The 17,684-nt window shown below is 61.0% G+C and overlaps 2 protein-coding genes across 2 annotated transcripts; both read left to right on the top strand.

The window, feature by feature from the left end:
- The first annotated feature begins 558 nt into the window (after nt 1-558).
- On the top strand, nt 559-7,779 carry LOC136112088 (disintegrin and metalloproteinase domain-containing protein 2-like). The gene is made up of 19 exons (XM_065856562.2): nt 559-604; nt 673-728; nt 925-986; nt 1,190-1,268; nt 1,387-1,463; nt 1,557-1,746; nt 2,136-2,201; nt 2,463-2,534; nt 2,745-2,908; nt 3,301-3,382; nt 3,477-3,613; nt 3,747-3,933; nt 4,284-4,373; nt 4,577-4,775; nt 5,473-5,581; nt 5,900-6,083; nt 6,385-6,465; nt 6,897-7,246; nt 7,493-7,779. Exons 1-19 carry the CDS (start codon nt 559-561, stop codon nt 7,635-7,637), a joined length of 2,376 nt encoding a protein of 791 aa, XP_065712634.1. The 3' UTR covers nt 7,638-7,779.
- A 319-nt stretch (nt 7,780-8,098) lies between these two features.
- On the top strand, nt 8,099-17,263 carry LOC136112234 (disintegrin and metalloproteinase domain-containing protein 2-like). Its single transcript, XM_071799362.1, is given in 20 exon segments — nt 8,099-8,755; nt 8,920-8,981; nt 9,391-9,469; nt 9,927-10,003; nt 10,097-10,286; nt 10,642-10,753; nt 10,756-10,937; nt 11,047-11,213; nt 11,393-11,474; nt 11,560-11,696; nt 11,806-11,989; nt 12,128-12,217; nt 12,599-12,797; nt 12,917-13,025; nt 13,413-13,596; nt 13,844-13,924; nt 15,126-15,234; nt 15,389-15,539; nt 16,052-17,001; nt 17,199-17,263. Coding segments are annotated over 19 exon segments (2,982 nt in total). The 5' UTR covers nt 8,099-8,698; the 3' UTR covers nt 16,782-17,001; nt 17,199-17,263.
- The last annotated feature ends 421 nt before the right edge of the window (nt 17,264-17,684 follow it).

Below are 17,684 nucleotides of genomic sequence, written 5' to 3' on the forward strand. Positions count from 1 at the left end.
TGTGGGGGGCTTCTGTTTGTTCCAAGATAATGACTTCCTACTTCTCCTCGGTTTGGGCGGGCTGGCTGTCTGTCTGTCCGTCTGTCCGTTGCTCGGCAGCTCCCGTGGGACAGGAGGGGACGCGGGGCAGGCAGCGGGAGGGCTGCACTTCATTGTATCGAACCCAAACTATGCTGAAAACGGTGCCTTTTAATGGACAGGAGTTTTCGTACTGCGCGTGGGCAATGCTGGCGGGGGTGCGGGGCAGCGATCCCGTGGGAAGGGAATAGTGGGATTTTATGTGTGTTGAACAACGAGATGACTGCTGACTTCTCTTTGTAAGGGTGCGCGTGTCCCTGCGCCCGTGCAGGGGGGACACGGTGACACCCGCTCTGCTCCGCGCTCCGGCACAGGGCTGTTCCCGACCCCGAGTGAGAACGAGCAATAAAGCTGAGGTTTTGTACAGTGCTCTGGTCCCGCCTCTGCTTTCCCGGGCGGGCGGGGCCGTTAAACGTGCGATGGGGCCGTTAAACGTGCGGTGGGGCCGTTAAACGGGTGACGGGGCCGTTAACCGGGGCGATGGGGCCGCGCCGGGCGCTGCTGCTGCTGCTGGCGCTGCTGCTGTGTGAGTGCGGGGGTCCCGCTGTCCCCGGGCCCCGCTGCCCGGGCTCAGCACGCCGGCTCTGTCCGCAGGCTCCCCGGTGCTGCCCCAGCGCGTGGTCCCGCGGCTGCTGCCCGGAAACACCAAGGTACGGGGGCTGGGGGGCTGGGGGCACAGGTGCACTGGGGGCACAGGTGCGCCGGGGCTGTAACGGGGGCTGCGCCTGCTCTTGGGAAGCACCGAGCCCTTGCGCTCGCCCTCCACCTTTCTGCCTGCCCCCGGACCACGTTTTCCTCAAGTCGGTGTTCTGAATCTCCCTCTCTCCCCCTTCCTGCGCACACAAGGACGCGTTGTCCTGCGTCCTCGACATAGAGGGGAGGCCGTACACCATCCGCCTGCGGCAGCGGTGAGTTGGCTTCATGGTGCCCCGTCCCGGGCGCTGGGCTGAGCTCTGGCGTGCACGTGGAGGAGGGTTCGGGGTCGTCGTGCCCGTGATCTCGAGCGCCACCGGTTCTGGGTCTGCAGTGCCGTGGCGCAGGCGGCAGGACCTGAAGAAGCCAGGTAAGAGGAGCCGCTCTGAGTGCTTCATCTAACGCCTTTCTTCTGTAGCACCTTTTTACCTGCTGATTTCAGGGTTTACCTGTCCAATGAGAAGGGGCCTTTGCACTCTGGTTCACCCCGTATCAAGGTAACCTTGGATTGCCCTGGGTTTTTGTAAGCGTTGCAGTGTTTCTGCTGCCCAGCGCACGTGTTGGGTGTCGGGTGGGGGCCACGGTAGGGGCTCCTTCTCCTCTGTTGTGGTGCAGGGCGGCTGCTACTACCAGGGGTACATCGAGGGCTTCCCCAGCTCCACCGTGACCCTCAGCGTCTGCTCGGGGCTCAGGTACCGAACCACCACCCCCTGCGCTGCCGTTGGTGCCGCCGGGCGCTGCCGCGCTTGCCCGGTGGCAAACGGCCGGTGCCGTCCCGCGGGCAGGGGCTTGCTGCAGTTCGAGAACGTCACCTACGGCATCGAGCCCCTGGGTTACTCCCCCACGTTCGAGCACTTCGTGTACCGCATGAGGGACGAGAACACCGCGGGTTCCGTCTTCGCCAACAGCCACCCCGAGAGGGGCCCGGGCGAGCTGAACGCCGAGGAGATGGTCCAGGCGCTGCCGTACGTCGAGGTGAGCGGGGCCGGTTCTCGTGGTGCTGCCGGTGTCCCCGTCACACGACGAGGGGCCCGATCCTGCAGGAGCCTTGGCCGGTGTCTGTCTGGACAGAGATGGGGCTGTCTGGCGGTGCTGGTGCTTGTGACATCGTGTCGCAGGGATCGTTACTCATTTAATTCCCAACGAGAGGCATCAGAGCAGCTGCTGAAGAAGTCAGAAGTTGCTCCGTTGAACCTGTTCCTTACCTTGTGCTGATTTGTACCAGTTCCCTACCTTGTGCTGATTTGAAGGCAGCGTCCCAGAGTTGCTTCTGAATGGACGCTGGAGCCGTGTAGCAAACTGCAGGAGTAAGGTGCCTATGGAACATAGAGTTAAACAGCACCGGAGACCGTTCTCTTTTGCAGCCACTCTCAGCTGAAGCACGAGCTCCCAAGTTCTTCAGGGTGTATGTGGTTTTGGACAAGGCTTTGGTAAGTTCGCGCCAGTTGTTTCCTCCTCGCTTTGCCCAACTTCTGTGGGCACAGAAATGGTGCCGTTTCCCAGCTTTTCAATGCGTTTGTTTTCCCTTTGGAAAAGTCACACATAATGTGGATTTTAAGAAAGAAGGCAGGCAGATTTTCAGCTCGCGTTACAGGGCTGGGCGCTGACGTCGTTTCAGCGCTTCAGCAATGGGCTGCTCCGTCGTGGTAAACGCCCTGTCTGCTTTTGTGTCCTCGTGGGTTGTTTTTCAGTATAACCACATGGGTTCAGACGCCAATGCTGCAACACAGAAGATAATCCAGGTCTTCAATTTAGTCAACAATGTAAGTTCTGTTCGTTTGCCCCGGGGCAGCCGCAGCCCCACGTTTTAAGGCCTCCTGGACTGTTCCCCTCCCGGTGCTGGCTGTTCTGTGGTTGGGGTGTAGCTCAGCGGCTGACGGTAGCGGTCGGCTCCTCCAGCGCGGTTTGCTGTGCACGGAGCTGTAACTCCGCTCGGGGGTGTGCGAGAGCCGTTCCCTCTGTTGTGCTTTCAGATGTTCAGTCCTCTCAACGTCACCGTCGTGCTGGCCTCCCTGGAGCTGTGGACGGAGAACAAAATACCCACGGACGGGGAACCACGAGAGCTCCTGGGGCGATTTCTACGGTGGAAACAGTCACATCTCACTGTGCCGTCATACGACATCGCTTATCTGTTAGTGTAAGGTCAACGTTTCCTTACTCGTTAAAGGTTACGTGGTAGAAATCAGTTAAACCAAGGTAGGTTGAAGTATAAAGGTTCCCATAAGGGATGCTTTATTAAAAAGAAAACTATTTCTTACATATTTCCTAATTCCTTGCTATTCTGGAAGTATTTTGTGTGGACACACCTCCCAGCCCCTTTGGTGGGGATGGACGGTGCCCGATTGCGCCGCCCGTCCCGGCAGCCGATGGCTCCGCTGCGGCCACAGTCCCTGCCCAGAGCCACCAGCGGCTCCAGGGCTGCGGGGGGTGGAGGGACCGGGGGCTCGGGCTGCGCAGACCGCGATCCCCGTTACCCGCAGGACCTGGGGTGTCCCAGCCGGGCAGCCGCTGAGCGCACGTGTGTTCCAGGTACCGGGACCAGGCGGCGCTCGAGGGCTCAGCGACTCCAGGACGCGCGTGTCAGCGGGAGGCGGCTGGCGCCGTGGCCGTGGTACGGTGATGGTGATGGTGACGGTGACACCTGTCCCACCCGTGCTGGGGTCACCGCGGGGACAGCGGCCGGACAGCCCCACTCTCTCCTGCAGCTCCAGGGCGCCGTGACGCTGGAGTCCTTCTCCGTCCTGCTGGCGCAGATGCTGGGGCGCAGCCTGGGCATGGCCTACGACCGCTCCGCGAGCTGCCGCTGCCCCGGGCCCATCTGCATCATGACCCCCGCCGCGCTGTGAGTTTGCAGACCCCCGGGGACCGCTGCACATGTGCCAGCACCTGAACAAATCCTGCGTTGTACAGAGATTTTGAGAGCGAACGGGGCGGATGTGCTAACACAGACAAGTAGGGTAACGGCTTTGTTTTAGCTTTTTCAGTGGGGCAAAAGCCTTCAGCTCCTGCAGCATCAGGGACTTCGAGATCTTCCTGAAGCACAGCGGGGGCGCCTGCCTGTTCAGCCGGCCCCGCCTGACCGGGCTGGCCTACCGGCGAGCGCCCGTCTGCGGCAACGGCGTGGTGGAGCGCGGCGAGCAGTGCGACTGCGGCCGCAACCGGGTGCGTGCACGGGCACCGCCTGTCTGTGCCGTCCGTATGTCTGTGCCGTCCGTATGTCTGTACCGTCTGTACGTCTGTGCCATCCGTACGTCTGTGCTGTCCGTACGTTCACAGTCGTGAGCCCTCGGGCTACGGGCACAGGTGAAGTAGCGACCGGCCCGAGCATTGTGTGTGGTTGTAGACGGTTTCTGCGCTGGCATCCACCTCACGGCAGCTTTGCCCACGCTATTCTGTGAGGTAGTGCCCGAGTGTAACGTTTTGGGGATAAGGAGCAAGGGGACAACCTCTGACAGTAAAAAGCTCAAGGGGAACAAGTAAGTAGAATAATGTGGTTTGCAATGTGTCCTCAGGCATGTCTGAAGGATAATTGCTGTACTAGAAGATGTCGGTTCCAGCCGGGAGTGCAATGTTCCTCTGGATTGTGTTGTGATAAATGTCAGGTAAGGCACATTTTTATGATTATCACAAGATCATTACTTATTTTGGGGGAAATAACATGAAGAATGGACAAGCTTCCCGCTGGGCAATGGCAGCGGTTCCTGGGGAAGGGTTTCCGGCTCAGCTCCGGGGTCCCCGTGGGGAGGAACGTCCCTGGGAGGGGTGTCCGGGCAGGGGTGCCGAGCAGAGCCCGTTGTGCCCCCAGCTCAAGCGCCAGCACACCCCGTGCCGCCCGGCGGCCGACGCGCAGTGCGACCTGCCCGAGCTCTGCGACGGCGCCTCCGCGTCCTGCCCGCCCGACCTGTACGTGCAGGACGGGCACGACTGCGAGCGCGGCACCGGCTACTGCTACAAGGGACGCTGCCGCTCGCCCGACCTGCAGTGCCAGCGCCTCTACGGGAGAGGTAACTGGGGGCACTGGTGCCACTGGTGCTGCCTGGGGGGCGGCGGCTGCAGCAGGGGTGATGCTCAGTTTGTGTCTTCCCTCGTTAAGGTACCGACCTCGGGTCGGTCTCGCTGGCAATGGGGGTTTGTGGTTGGTTGGCAACTCGTTTCTGGTGCTTCCCCGTGAGCCCGAACCCCACGTCCAGCCCCGTTGAGGCCGGGGGGTTCAGCGGTGGCACTTGCCCGTGTGACGTGGGCGCTGGGGCCACGCTCCTGCCACACGTGTGCCGGGGAGGGGAGCGGGGGCTGCGCTGCCTGGGGGGCCAGACCCACGGGAGGGCGGGGGCGGCGGGGCGCACCCAGGGAGGACACGGCTCTAGGAAGCGTTTCCAGCTCTGTTTTCAGTCTGGTTAATATGCACTTCGGTAGCACGTAGCTCCCTCAATTATTCACTGATAACGATGGAAACAGCAACAAAAAAGGGCAAATTATTACCTGTGAGTGAAGTTAACCGGGGAGCTAACCGGCTCTTCGCTGGTCCTGTGTCTGGAGGTCGGGACTGCCGCGGGTTGGGCGGTTCAGGGACAGGTATTTAATTAACGAACAGCATCCATGTTCGGCTGTGAACAGGATGAAAAATTAAGCGGTTATGAGATACCATGATATGTCCCTTTGTGTTGCTTTAAGTGATAACAAATATTACTGCTAAACTCGCAGCTTCAAGGAGCGCTCCCGTGGCTTGTTACGAGGAGTTCAACAGCCAGCGGGACCGGTTCGGACACTGCGGGTACCAGCCCAGAACGGGCTTCAAGCCGTGTCGTTGGAGGTACGCCCGGGGAAAGGGCTCCCCTGAAACCTGCGTGGGACGGGGCCTCTGCGGACACGGGAGGCACCGGGACTGCGGTCGGTGCTGAGGCCGCGGGGCAGTGAACAGCTACGGGTTTGGTCTTGTTCCTAGTGCGCTGTCTCACATCACAGCTCCTCTCGGACCTCCCAGCCTTGCTCGCTTTTCTTGTCATGGGATGCTCCAGATTTCCGTTATGCTCTTTAATGTTTCTAGTGTTTATCAGGTAGCATATATATATATATATATATGAGTATGTGTGTGTGTGTGATACACATCCTCTGCAAATGGCTTTCACAGGAATCTCAGATGTGGAAAGTTAATCTGCACGTACCCGTACAGCTCCCCGTTTACGTCACAGGCGGCTGCAGTCAGCTATGCCAAAGTGAACAAGGATTTATGTGTCTCTTTGGATTATTTCTATGCACCAACAAGGCTGGATCCTCTTGTGATTCCACCAGGTACAAAGTGTGGTTATGAAAAGGTAAGAAAACATTTTATCATCATCTGAAATGCCAGGTATCAATTGTAATTGTTGATGAGGTTTCAGGAAATTCTTGCTCCTTTGCAGTGTACTTGGTATTCCCAAACACTCTTAAAGCACACAAACGTGACATTAAAGGTTTGCACGGTGCCCACATTAGATGTACCCCAATGCCGAGGTGACCGTAGCTCTTCCAAAGCGCTGCTGTTGTTCTTGCAGAGGTGTAATAGCACGTTTTGACACAGGTCTGGTGGGCTGAGACGGTGAAACCGCCGAGCTGGAACTGCTGTGGTTTTTCTAGGTGTGTATCAACAACACTTGTCACCCGCACGCGGTCCTGGGGTACGACTGTGACAGCAAAACCAAGTGTCACGGCCACGGCGTAAGTCACCGCGTGTCACTGGGGTGGGTGGCTCCGTGGGGATGGGCTGGTGTGGGACCTGCTCACAGACCCGTTCTAGGCTGATACTGCACAAAATCGTGACCTTGTCAGCTAGTACATGGTCCTGAAGCCCATACCAAAATGTCGCGGGGCTTTAGTCACCAAAGTGGAGAATTTGGTGGTTTGTTTGGTGTATGGAGGAGGAAAAAAAGGAGGGTGTTCTGTGCTTGTTCAATGTCTCAAGGCTATGAGAGCCCGCACTTCGTGGTGTGTCCCTTGCCCGATACGCTCCCTAGATCGCCCGAACGCCTGTCAGTGCGCGTAGCCTTGTCCCAGCCTGACCGGTGGCAGTGAGACCGATGCTGGTCTGGACAGGAGAGTCGTTGCATGAACTCATTGCCAAATTTTGGCACCCGCCGTGGGCTTTCCAGGTGTGCAACAACAAGAAGCACTGCCACTGCCACCCCGGCTGGAAGCCCCCCGACTGCCGGCAGTGGGGAGCGCACCAGGGGGGCAGCATCGACAGCAGCATCCCCGGGCTGGACAGGGGTCAGTACCGCGGCGCGGGGGGCAGGTGCCGGGCTGGGGTCCCTGGCACAGGCAGGGGGTGGCAGCCCCATCCCCCGCCAGGTCTCAACGGGCAGGAAGCGCTGGGGGAGATGTCGCTGACCTGGATGCTGCTGGGCTCCTGCACCCTCCTGCTCCTCCTCGTCGGGGCCATCTGCATCGTCATGCAGCGGCTGGGCTGGGGCTCCGGCCGGCAGCCCCCCAGCAGCGAGGGGTGAGCGGGGACCCCCTCCCACAGGCTCCTGAGGGGCCAGGGGGCACGGGACGGGAACACGGAACGGGGACGTGGGATGGGGACGCGGTGATCCCCGGGGCTGAGGTGATAGTGGGGGGAAAAGGGAGGTTCAGCAGGGCTGAGGGTGACCCGGGGGGGTATGAGGTGTGATCCCCAGGGAGGGGGTGATTCTGGGGGAATATACGGTGAGCTCCGGGGCTGAGGCACCGCTCCGTGTCCCTGCAGCTCCACCACCGAGGAGGACAGCACCCGCTCGGAGCCGGAGCTGGAGCCGGGCCGGGAGCCGGACCCCGAGGCGGGGCCGGAGCGGGACGCGGGGCCGGAGGAGGACGCGGGGCCGGTCCCGGGGCCGCGCCGCGGGCGCCAATAAAGGCGTTGGGCGCAGCCGCGTGTCCGGTGTGTGTGCGGGGCCGTTACCGGACGCGCCGATGGGGCCGCGCCTGGCGCTGCTGGCGGCGCTGCTGGGGCTGCTGCGTGAGTGACATCGGCTGCCCCGGTCCCCCGGTGCCCCCGGTGCCCCCGCCGCCTTCCCCCCATCCCACCTGCGCTGCAGCCCCGGGGGGACAGAGCCCCCGGCCCTCCCGTGCGAAGGGACACCTGCTGGGGAGTGATGTCACGTCCTGGAAACTGACGTCATGTGCTGGAAGCTGACGTCACGGCCAGTGGCAGCAGCTCACCCAGGGCCCGACCCCGGTGCGGTGGCTGGTGACAGCCCGGGGAAGGACAGCGGCCCGGGGGGGGACAGCGGCCCGGGGGGAGAGCGGCCCGGGGTTCCTGGTGTAGACCCGGCTGTCCTGGGACGGGGACTGGTCCGTCTTGCTGGGTGGGGACACGCGGGCCGGACTGTCCCCGCCCAGCACAGCCCAGCTCCCACAGGAGAAGCCGGGGGGGGTTCTGCGCTGGCTGAGTTTGTGTTTTTGGCAACCGTCAAGCCCCGTTCCCGGGGGCCGAGGCGCCGCAGCCGTCGCTGACACCGTTGTCTGTGCGGGAGCGCTGCGGTGGGTGGGTTTGTCCCTCTGCTGAGCGTGCGGAGCTGCGTGGCGTCGGGGTCTGTACCGCGGGGACGGCGACGCTCGCAGGGACGGCGCAAGTGTCGTGGGCGCTTATCGCGGGTTGTGGATGAGTGGGGGTGACTGGCTCCTCCCAGCCCGTTTCTGGTCCTGATGCGAGGTGGGTTTGTCCACCTGGAGCTCGTTCTCACGTTCCCATCACACAGTGCTCGTGCTCCTGGGCTCTGATCCAGCAGCAGTAAGTTTTTGGGTTTTTTATCACGCGTGCACTTTAAAACAAAGCGTGGGTGAGTGACAGCAGGGCGGAAAGGAGAGCTGCGAACCCTCTGCGGGCAGGGCAGCGTCTGTCCGTGTGGCTGTGGAGGTGTCTGGCACACGTGTATGTGATTCTGATGATTCTGATCTTCCTCCAGATTCGCAGATGCTGCTGCACATCACGGTTCCGCAGAGGGTGCTCTCCGACACGGCCGGACAGCCGGTACTCGATATCCGAGTTATCTGGTGTTTGTGTGCGAGCGGGTGCGCACGCAGGAAGGTGCTGCGGGGCAGCGGGTGCGACTGGGGTTTGCAGCTGCCCTCAGAACGCGTTTACTGAGGTCGGTGTTCCTGATTCTCCCTTTCTCTGCTTTTTGCACTCGGAAGGACGCGGTGTCCTACGTCCTCAGCATAGAGGGGAAGCCGTACACCATCCACCTGCGGCAGCAGTGAGTGCGGGGATGGGGCTGCAGGTGATCCCTGCCTGCGGGCGATCCCTGCCTGCGAGTGATCCCTGTCTGCGGGTGATCCCTGCGTGCGGGTGATCCCTGCCTGCGAGTGATCCCTGCCTGTGGGCGATCCCTGCCTGCGGGCGATCCCTGTCTGTGGGCGATCCCTGCCTGCGAGTGATCCCTGCCTGTGGGTGATCCCTGCCTGTGGGCGATCCCTGCCTGCGGGCGATCCTTGCCTGCGGGTGATCCCTGTCTGCGGATGATCCCTGCCTGCGGGCGATCCCTGCCTGCGGGCGATCCCTGCCTGCGGGCGATCCCTGCCTGCAGGAGACCCTGCCTGCGAGCAATCCCTGTCTGAACGGATTACAGAGCATTTCCAGCGGATTTTATTGTTTTCCTGTTCCAGATTCTTTTTATCTGATGATTTCAAGGTTTACTCATACGACGGGAAGGGATCCCTGCGCTCCGACTCGCCCAATATCAAGGTAATGCGGGCCTGCCTGGCGCTGCTGTTCCGGGGCAGCCCGTGCTGGGTGCTTTGGGGATGTCGGTGGTTATTCCGGGGGATCGGTTCTTGCCCTCTCTCCACAGCTTTCTGTCCTAATCGGGGCAGGAAGTGCTGGGGTAAAACAAAAAGTTTTCCTTGCGAATGCATGGTCAGATTCACATTTGTGAAGGTTTTTGGAGTTGTTGTGCTTGCTCAGTTCAAAGCTCGTAATCCTGCCCGTGGCTCCCCGTCCTACGGAGGGACCAGAAGAGTCAGCACCCCGGCAGTGCAGCTCAGCACAGGGCAGATCCCATTGTGAGGATGCCACAGCCTTGCACTGGGATTTGTAATTACTTGGGTCACAGAGATTGTCCACAAATCCTTGTTGTGCTGTCACCTGCTGGAGTCACCTTCCCGACCTCAGAAGGGGCTCCTTGTCCTCTGTTGCGGTGCAGGGTGGCTGCTACTACCGGGGGTACATCGAGGGCTTCCCCAGCTCCACTGTGACCCTCAGCATCTGCTCGGGGCTCAGGTACCGAACCACCACCCCCTGCGCTGCTGTTGGTGCTGCCGAGCGCTGCCGCGCTTGCCCGGTGGCAAACGGCCGGTGCCGTCCTGCGGGCAGGGGCTTGCTGCAGTTCGAGAACGTCACCTACGGCATCGAGCCCCTGGGTCATTCTCCTGTGTTCGAGCACTTCGTGTATCAGGTGAGGGACGAGAACGTGGCCAATGCCGCCTTTGCCAGCAGCCACCCCGACAAGGACCCGGTGGGGCTGGCGACGGAGGAGATGGACGAATCTCATGGAGATGACGAAGTGAGTTGGTGTTGGTTCTCGCAGTGGTGCTGATGTCCCTGTCACACAAGGAGGGGTCTGGTCATGCAGAAAGCTCCTAGAAGGAGTGCCAGTGTCGCGATGGGGTGTCGTGGGGGTTGTTGCTCATCTAGTGCCTACAAGAGGCATCGCAAGGGCTGCGGGAGTCATTGACGGGTCTGTGAACGCTGAGGGTATTTCTCCCTCCAGCTTGCAGACCCTTGGCAGCAACGCGGTGGCTGCTTCAGCCATGGGGTTCGTGTGGGTGTCCCAGAGTTGTCCCAGACAAGTCATCACTTCTTACGCTTCATGACTGAAATGGACAAATGAATTATTAATGGTGAAGTTTGTTTTCCAGCCAGTGCCCAAGTTCCAGAGAGAGCTGGTGCTCCACATCATTTTGGAAATGGCGCTGGTAAGTCTGCACCACTCGGTTCCCGTTCTGTGTGGGTTTTCTCTGCCCTTGCTGTGTCCGCGTGGCCCTGCTGCTCGGTGCCGCGGGGCGCGGGTGGGCGCGTGGGAGCTGCCCCGTGTGCCTCAGCATGCCGAACACCGGAGACACCGCCTCGTGTCGTCTTTCAGTACGAGCACCTGGGTGAGGATGACTATGTTGTGATACAGAAGATAGCTCAGGTCTCCAGCTTGCTCAACAGCGTAAGTCTTTCCTGATTTAAATGTTCGTTCTGTGCTAATAAGAAAAACAGCTAAACAGCGCTTGAAATGAGGCACATGGGAACAGCCACTTCTCTCCTTAAACATTCAGATGTTCAGGTATCTTAATCTGACGGTGACGCTGTCCTCCATGGGGGTCTGGATGGACAACAGCACGTTCAAGGACATGACGGCTGGACACGAAGCGCTGGCGTGGCTGCTGAAGTGGAAGAGGACCAGCCGCGTTCTGAAACCGCACGAAATGCCGTACCTGCTCCTGTAAGAACGAATTGCCACCGTTGTTTGAGAGCAGACAGTAACAGCCCGCTCAAACTCGCCCACTTTTGAACGACAGACGTGGTGCCTCTTGTGAAAATCAAGTGGCATTGCGGTGCGGTGTTGCAAACGTCAAACGCGATGTCCCGGGCTGGCAGCGACGGGCATCCCCTGCGTTCCAGGTACCGGCAGCAAGCGGCGTTCGTGGGCGCGATGGTGCCAGGACAGGCGTGTCGGAGGGAGGCGTCTGGCGCGGTGGCCGTGGTACGGTGACAGTGACACCTGTCCCACCCCTGCTGGGGTCACCACGGGGACAGCGGCCGGACAGCCCCGCTCTCTCCTCCTGCAGTTCCAGGGCGCGGTGACGCTGGAGTCCTTCTCCATCCTGCTGGCGCAGATGCTGGGGCGCAGCCTGGGCATCGGCTACGACAGGTCCCCGTTGTGCCGCTGCCCCGCGCCCCTCTGCGTCATGAGCCCCCAGGCGCTGTGAGTGGGTCGGGGTGCGACGGATGGGGCAGGTGGGGAAACGGGAGCTGGGTGAGGGAGAACGCGGGCAGATGTCTTCCCATGCACACGGATAATCGCTTGGCTTTAGACATTCCAGTGGGGCAAAGGCCTTTAGCAACTGCAGCGTGGCGGACTTTGCGCAGTTCCTGAGGCACAACAGGGACTGCCCGTTCATCAGGCAGGTTCTGCCCCAGCTCTCCTACCGCGGAGCCACCGTCTGCGGCAACGGCGTGGTGGAGCCGGGCGAGCAGTGCGACTGCGGCACGGCCGAGGTGGGTGCTGCCGGTCCCGGGCTGTGCACAGCACACGTGCAGCGTTCTGCTCATCTCTCGGCCCCTCTGAGCGCTGTTTGGTGCGAGGACGGGGCTCAGTCATCCTGCAGCGAACGGTGATTCCCGGTGTGTCTGCAGAGCTGTCTGTTGGACAACTGCTGTACTCCCCAGTGCACGTTCAAACCGGGAGTGAAGTGCTCCGCGGGACTATGCTGTGAAAAGTGCCAGGTGAGCTGTGTTCAGCACTATCGGAAGTTGAGGCCATTTGTAAACTTGGAGCAGCAGCGGTTTCTGTACCAGCACCACCAACCAGCTCTTTGGTTTAGCTCAGATGGGCATCTCCAAAAAAAGTAATGATATTTGTGCTGTATTTTATCTCCTCTGGATTATGTTGTGATAAGTGCCAGGTAAGGCACATTTTTATGATTATCACAAGTTCATTACTTATTTTGGGGGCAATAACATGAAGAATGGACAAGCTTCCCGCTGGGCAATGGCAGAGGTTCCTGGGGAAGGGTTTCCGGCTCAGCTCCGGGGTCCCCGTGGGGAGGAACGTCCCTGGGAGGGGTGTCCGGGCAGGGGTGCCGAGCAGAGCCCGTGTGCCCCCAGTTCAAGCGCCAGCACACCCCGTGCCGCCCGGCGGCCGACGCGCAGTGCGACCTGCCCGAGCTCTGCGACGGCGCCTCCGCGTCCTGCCCGCCCGACCTGTACGTGCAGGACGGGCACGACTGCGAGCGCGGCACCGGCTACTGCTACAAGGGACGCTGCCGCTCGCCCGACCTGCAGTGCCAGCGCCTCTACGGGAGAGGTAACTGGGGGCACTGGTGCCACTGGTGTCACCAGCGCAAACCCAGATCTGCAGGGCTGGCGTGGGGCAGACGGCGGCATCCGCGTGGTGCACGCTCACCCGCTCTCCTAAACCTGCAGGTGCAAAGAATGCTCCTTCAGCCTGTTATGAAGAGGTCAACAGTCAGCAGGACAGGTTCGGGCACTGTGGCAACCACCCGAAGAGCGGCTACAAGCCCTGCTCCTGGCCGTAGGTTTCATGGGAATGCAGTGTTGAATTGGGAATATATATTTAATTTGTGCTTCCTTTTACTGGGGATGCAAAGTAGTAACTTTGAGAAGGCTGCCTTGGGCATGTGTTTCTTTTGTGGGGTGGAATTGAGCTGCAGTGTTTGCTCCAGGCGCTCATTGAACGGTGTTGTAGAGAAACCTGAGCGCACACCCAGCTGTGTGTTTGGTGTCTGATGGTTCCCAGCACGGCTTCCCCTGCTGTCAAGGATTCAGCTCTTCTGAAACGTCCCGCTTTCACTTCGTGTGCATCGCCCTCCCTGCGCTGTGCACCTCAGCACCTCCAGCACCGCGATCCATCAGGGGCTGTGCCTACCGCTCTAATTTGTTGTGCTAACAAATCTTTTAGGAATCTGGCGTGTGGAAAGTTAGTGTGTGCGTACCCGAGTCGGATTCCCTTCAAAAGAGTCAAGGGTGCCATAATTTACGCTCATGTGCAAGAACATCTGTGTGTGTCTTTCGATTTTATGCGTGGCCCCACGGTGCCGGATCCTCTCCTGGTGAAAGACGGCACGAAATGTGGCCCAGCGGAGGTGAGAAATGTTGCTCGGGCAACTGGAAATGGCATCTAATTATCACAACTGTAACAGCCTTAGAAGTAGTTGCCGTTTTGCAATGCAAGTTAAGGGTGGTGTGTACTTACGTTTTTAGTAATTATTACCAGCTCTTTCAACTTTTAATCATTCTTCGAGGCTATGAATCCTTTGTAGAGTTATGGCAGGCATGGTAAAGGGTGATGAAAAGGCACCCAGCAGGATTTTTGTCCTTCTGGTCTTCCAGGTTTGTATCAATGGCACGTGCCACCCGCATTCGGTCCTGAAGTACGACTGCAACGCGCAGGAGAAGTGCAGCGGGCATGGAGTAAGTGCCAGCGGCACGGCCGGGTCAGTGCTGGTGGTCTGGTGGAAGTGCTGGAGAACAGAGCGGTGCTGGCGAGATCCCGCTGGGCTGGGCTGTGAACCGCTAGGCCTGTGGTTGGGGCAACGCTTGTTCGCTGGAATCATCGCGCGGTAGCGCGTTATCACGGGAGCAATTACGTGAGACTGCCCGAGTTTCTTGCTATTCCAAGTGAAAAATAAGTGAGATGAAGGAGCGTGGAGTGTGTGCTTGTCTAGATTAGCAGAAAACTGGAAAAAGAGTATCTAGAGAGGATTTAACTGCACATAATTGAAATAGCACTGGAAAGGATCAATGTCGCTGTGTGGGAGGCAGCGTGGTGAACAGCGGAGCGGGGACACGGGGCCAGGCGGAGCAGGGCTGTCACACGTGTGTCACGGGTGCTGATGGGCTGGCTGTGACCTGTCACACGTGTGTCACGGGTGCTGGCTGTGACCTGTCACACGTGTGTCACGGGTGCTGATGGGCTGGCTGTGACCTGTCACACGTGTGTCACGGGTGCTGGCTGTGACCTGTCACACGGGTGTCACGGGTGCTGATGGGCTGGCTGTGACCTGTCACACGGGTGTCACGGGTGCTGGCTGTGACCTGTCACACGGGTGTCACGGGTGCTGATGGGCTGGCTGTGACCTGTCACACGGGTGTCACGGGTGCTGGCTGTGACCTGTCACACGGGTGTCACGGGTGCTGATGGGCTGGCTGTGGCCTGTCACACAGGTGTCACAGGTGCTGGCTGTGACCTGTCACACGTGTGTCACGGGTGCTGATGGGCTGGCTGTGACCTGTCACACAGGTGTCACGGGTGCTGGCTGTGACCTGTCACATGGGTGTCACGGGTGCTGATGGGCTGGCTGTGACCTGTCACACAGGTGTCACGGGTGCTGGCTGTGACCTGTCACATGGGTGTCACGGGTGCTGATGGGCTGGCTGTGACCTGTCACACAGGTGTCACGGGTGCTGGCTGTAACCTGTCACACGGGTGTCACGGGTACTGATGGGCTGGCTGTGACCTGTCACACAGGTGTCACGGGTGCTGGCTGTAACCTGTCACACGTGTGTCACGGGTGCTGATGGGCTGGCTGTGACCATGGCACAGGGGTGTGGGGGAGAGGGGGGTGAGGATTTTACAATGAGGGGTGTTTTCTGCCCACCCTGGCGTTTGCAGGTCTGCAATAACAAGAAGAACTGCCACTGTGACCCGGGCTGGAAGCCGCCTTACTGCAAGACTCGGGGATCCCCTATTCGCGGTAGCACCTACAGTGGGTCGCGTGCCGGTGGGTGCCGCAGCCGGGCTCCGGGTGCCCCGTGGCGTTGCCAGCCAGCAGTTCCTGCAGCCTCGCGAGCGGGCTGGTCAGGCTGGCGGCTGAGCCGACGGCCCGCGGCATCGCCCGGCCTTGCCCGGAGCTCCACCTGTGCTGCTCTCCCCAGGTGACGGCACCAAAAGATCCCACCTGGCCATGCTGAGGAACGGGCTGCTGCTGGGCTTCGCCATCCTCTGCCTCACTCTGTCCTGCAGCGGCATCGCGATTTACAAGTGGAGGCGGTGGAAAAATGCAAAGAGGGGACAGCAACCAGATGGGTAAGCTGATCTTAGTTGCCTAACGCAAATCCTCCATCCGGGGGGAGGTGGGCAGGCACTTGTGGGAGCATGGAATTACTGGAAAGGCTGGTGAGTGGGATTTACAAGCTGGGCAGAGCCAGGGAGTGGTGTTTGGGAAACAGTAACTGTTTGTTGGTAAACTGGGACCTGTTTGTTGGTCTTCAAGGGAAGAAACTAGTAAACAGATGTCTAAAATATACAAATATAGGAGAAGGAAAACCAAGGGTGGGCTTCCTGGCACCAGTGCTGCCTGTGTGCAAGACTTGGAAGTAGGGTTTTCATTTGCTAATTCCTGGGGAAAACAAACCGTAGAAGGGAAAAGCAGGATAGGGGGAGCTGCGGGTCCCAAAGCAGCGAGGCAGCTCCCCCTGTGCGATGTGCAGGAGGGAGCGCGGGCGGGCGGGGCCGGGCCGGGAGGGGACACGGGGACACTGCGGGGACAGCGGGGCGCGCAGGGCCGGTCTGAGGCCCCGCTCCGGGGCTCCGCGCAGCCCCGCGGCCGAGGAGGACGGCGGCGGCCGGGACACGGAGTCGGAAACGGAGCTGGACACGGAAACGGAGCTTGACACGGAGCTGGACACGGACAAGCCGGAGCCAGACGCGGAACCGGGGCTGGAGAGGGAAACGGGACGAGAGCGAGACGCGCGGCCAGAAAGGGACACGGGGCTGCAGAAGGACACAGGACCGGAGCGGGACGCGGGGCTGCAGAGGGACACGGGGCTGCACAGGGACGCGGGGCTGCACAGGGACACGGGACGGGAGCGGGACGCGGGGCTGCACAGGGACACGGGACGGGAGCGGGACGCGGGACTGCACAGGGACGCGGGACTGCACAGGGACGCGGGGCTGCACAGGGACACGGGGCTGCACAGGGACACGGGACGGGAGCGGGACACGGGACTGCACAGGGACGCGGGGCTGCACAGGGACACGGGACTGCACAGGGACGCGGGGCTGCACAGGGACACGGGACGGGAGCGGGACGCGGGGCTGCACAGGGGCGCGGGGCTGCACAGGGACACGGGACGGGAGCGGGACACGGGACTGCACAGGGACGCGGGGCTGCACAGGGACACGGGACTGCACAGGGACGCGGGGCTGCACAGGGACACGGGACGGGAGCGGGACGCGGGGCTGCACAGGGACATGGGACGGGAGCGGGACGCGGGGCTGCACAGGGGCGCGGGGCCGGTCCCGGGGCCGCGCCGCGGGCACCAATAAAGGCGTTGGGTGCAGCCGCGTGTCCGGGTGTGTGTGCGGCGCCGTTACCGGCAGGTGGGGCCGTTGGCGGGGAAATGAGGGCGGCGCTGGGGCTGCTGGGGTTCCTGGGGCTGCTGGGGCTGCAGGTGAGGGCAGAGCCGGCTCCCAGGGTTCCTCTGCGCACCCGGACCTACATCATCCACATCGAGAAGAAGCCCCGCACTGTGCAGCTGCGGCAGCAGTAAGTGGGGTGCAGCAGTAAGCGGGGTGCAGCAGTAAGCGGGGTGCAGCCCCCGGCCCCTCTGCAGCCCCCAGTGCTGCACAGGGTCATGGCTGGGGATTGGGCAGGGCCACTGCCTTGTGCAGTGGCCACCACGTGCGGCCACGGTGCCAACAGCAAGGTTGTCGCCTGTTTTGCACATAGAGTGTTTTTGCCAGAGGATTTCCGGATCTACACCGTTGGCCGAGGGGGACTCGCCAAGTCTGAACTGGCACATGTCAAGGTAACAGTTCCTGTGCACTGCACCCAGCATCTCCACAGGAGCTGTGGACGGGCTCCAGGAGAACCATGTGGAGCAGAGTCCCCTCTGCAAGCAGTGCCCGACACAGCCCTGTTCTCCCCAACACGGTGCCAGCTGGAACGTTCTCAAGGCACCAAACCCTTGGCCACGGCTCCCAGAGGAGCTCACGGGGCTGTGCCCGCATTGGGTGCCCGTCCTCTGTGGGGACAGGGACTGCAGTGCGGGCAGTCGCAAGGTCTGGTGCCTCCACGCTGCAGCGCTCCCTGGGTCTCTGGGGAGAAGGCACCGAGCCCTTGACACGCTGATCCTTCCAGCGCGACTGCTTCTACGAAGGCAGCATCGAGGGTTCCTCCGTTTCGCTCGTGGCACTTAGCGCCTGTGCCGGCCTGAGGTACAGTGGCTG

This window comes from Patagioenas fasciata, chromosome 26, assembly GCF_037038585.1.
Source record: "Patagioenas fasciata isolate bPatFas1 chromosome 26, bPatFas1.hap1, whole genome shotgun sequence".
In the NCBI taxonomy this organism is placed as follows: Eukaryota; Metazoa; Chordata; class Aves; order Columbiformes; family Columbidae; genus Patagioenas; species Patagioenas fasciata.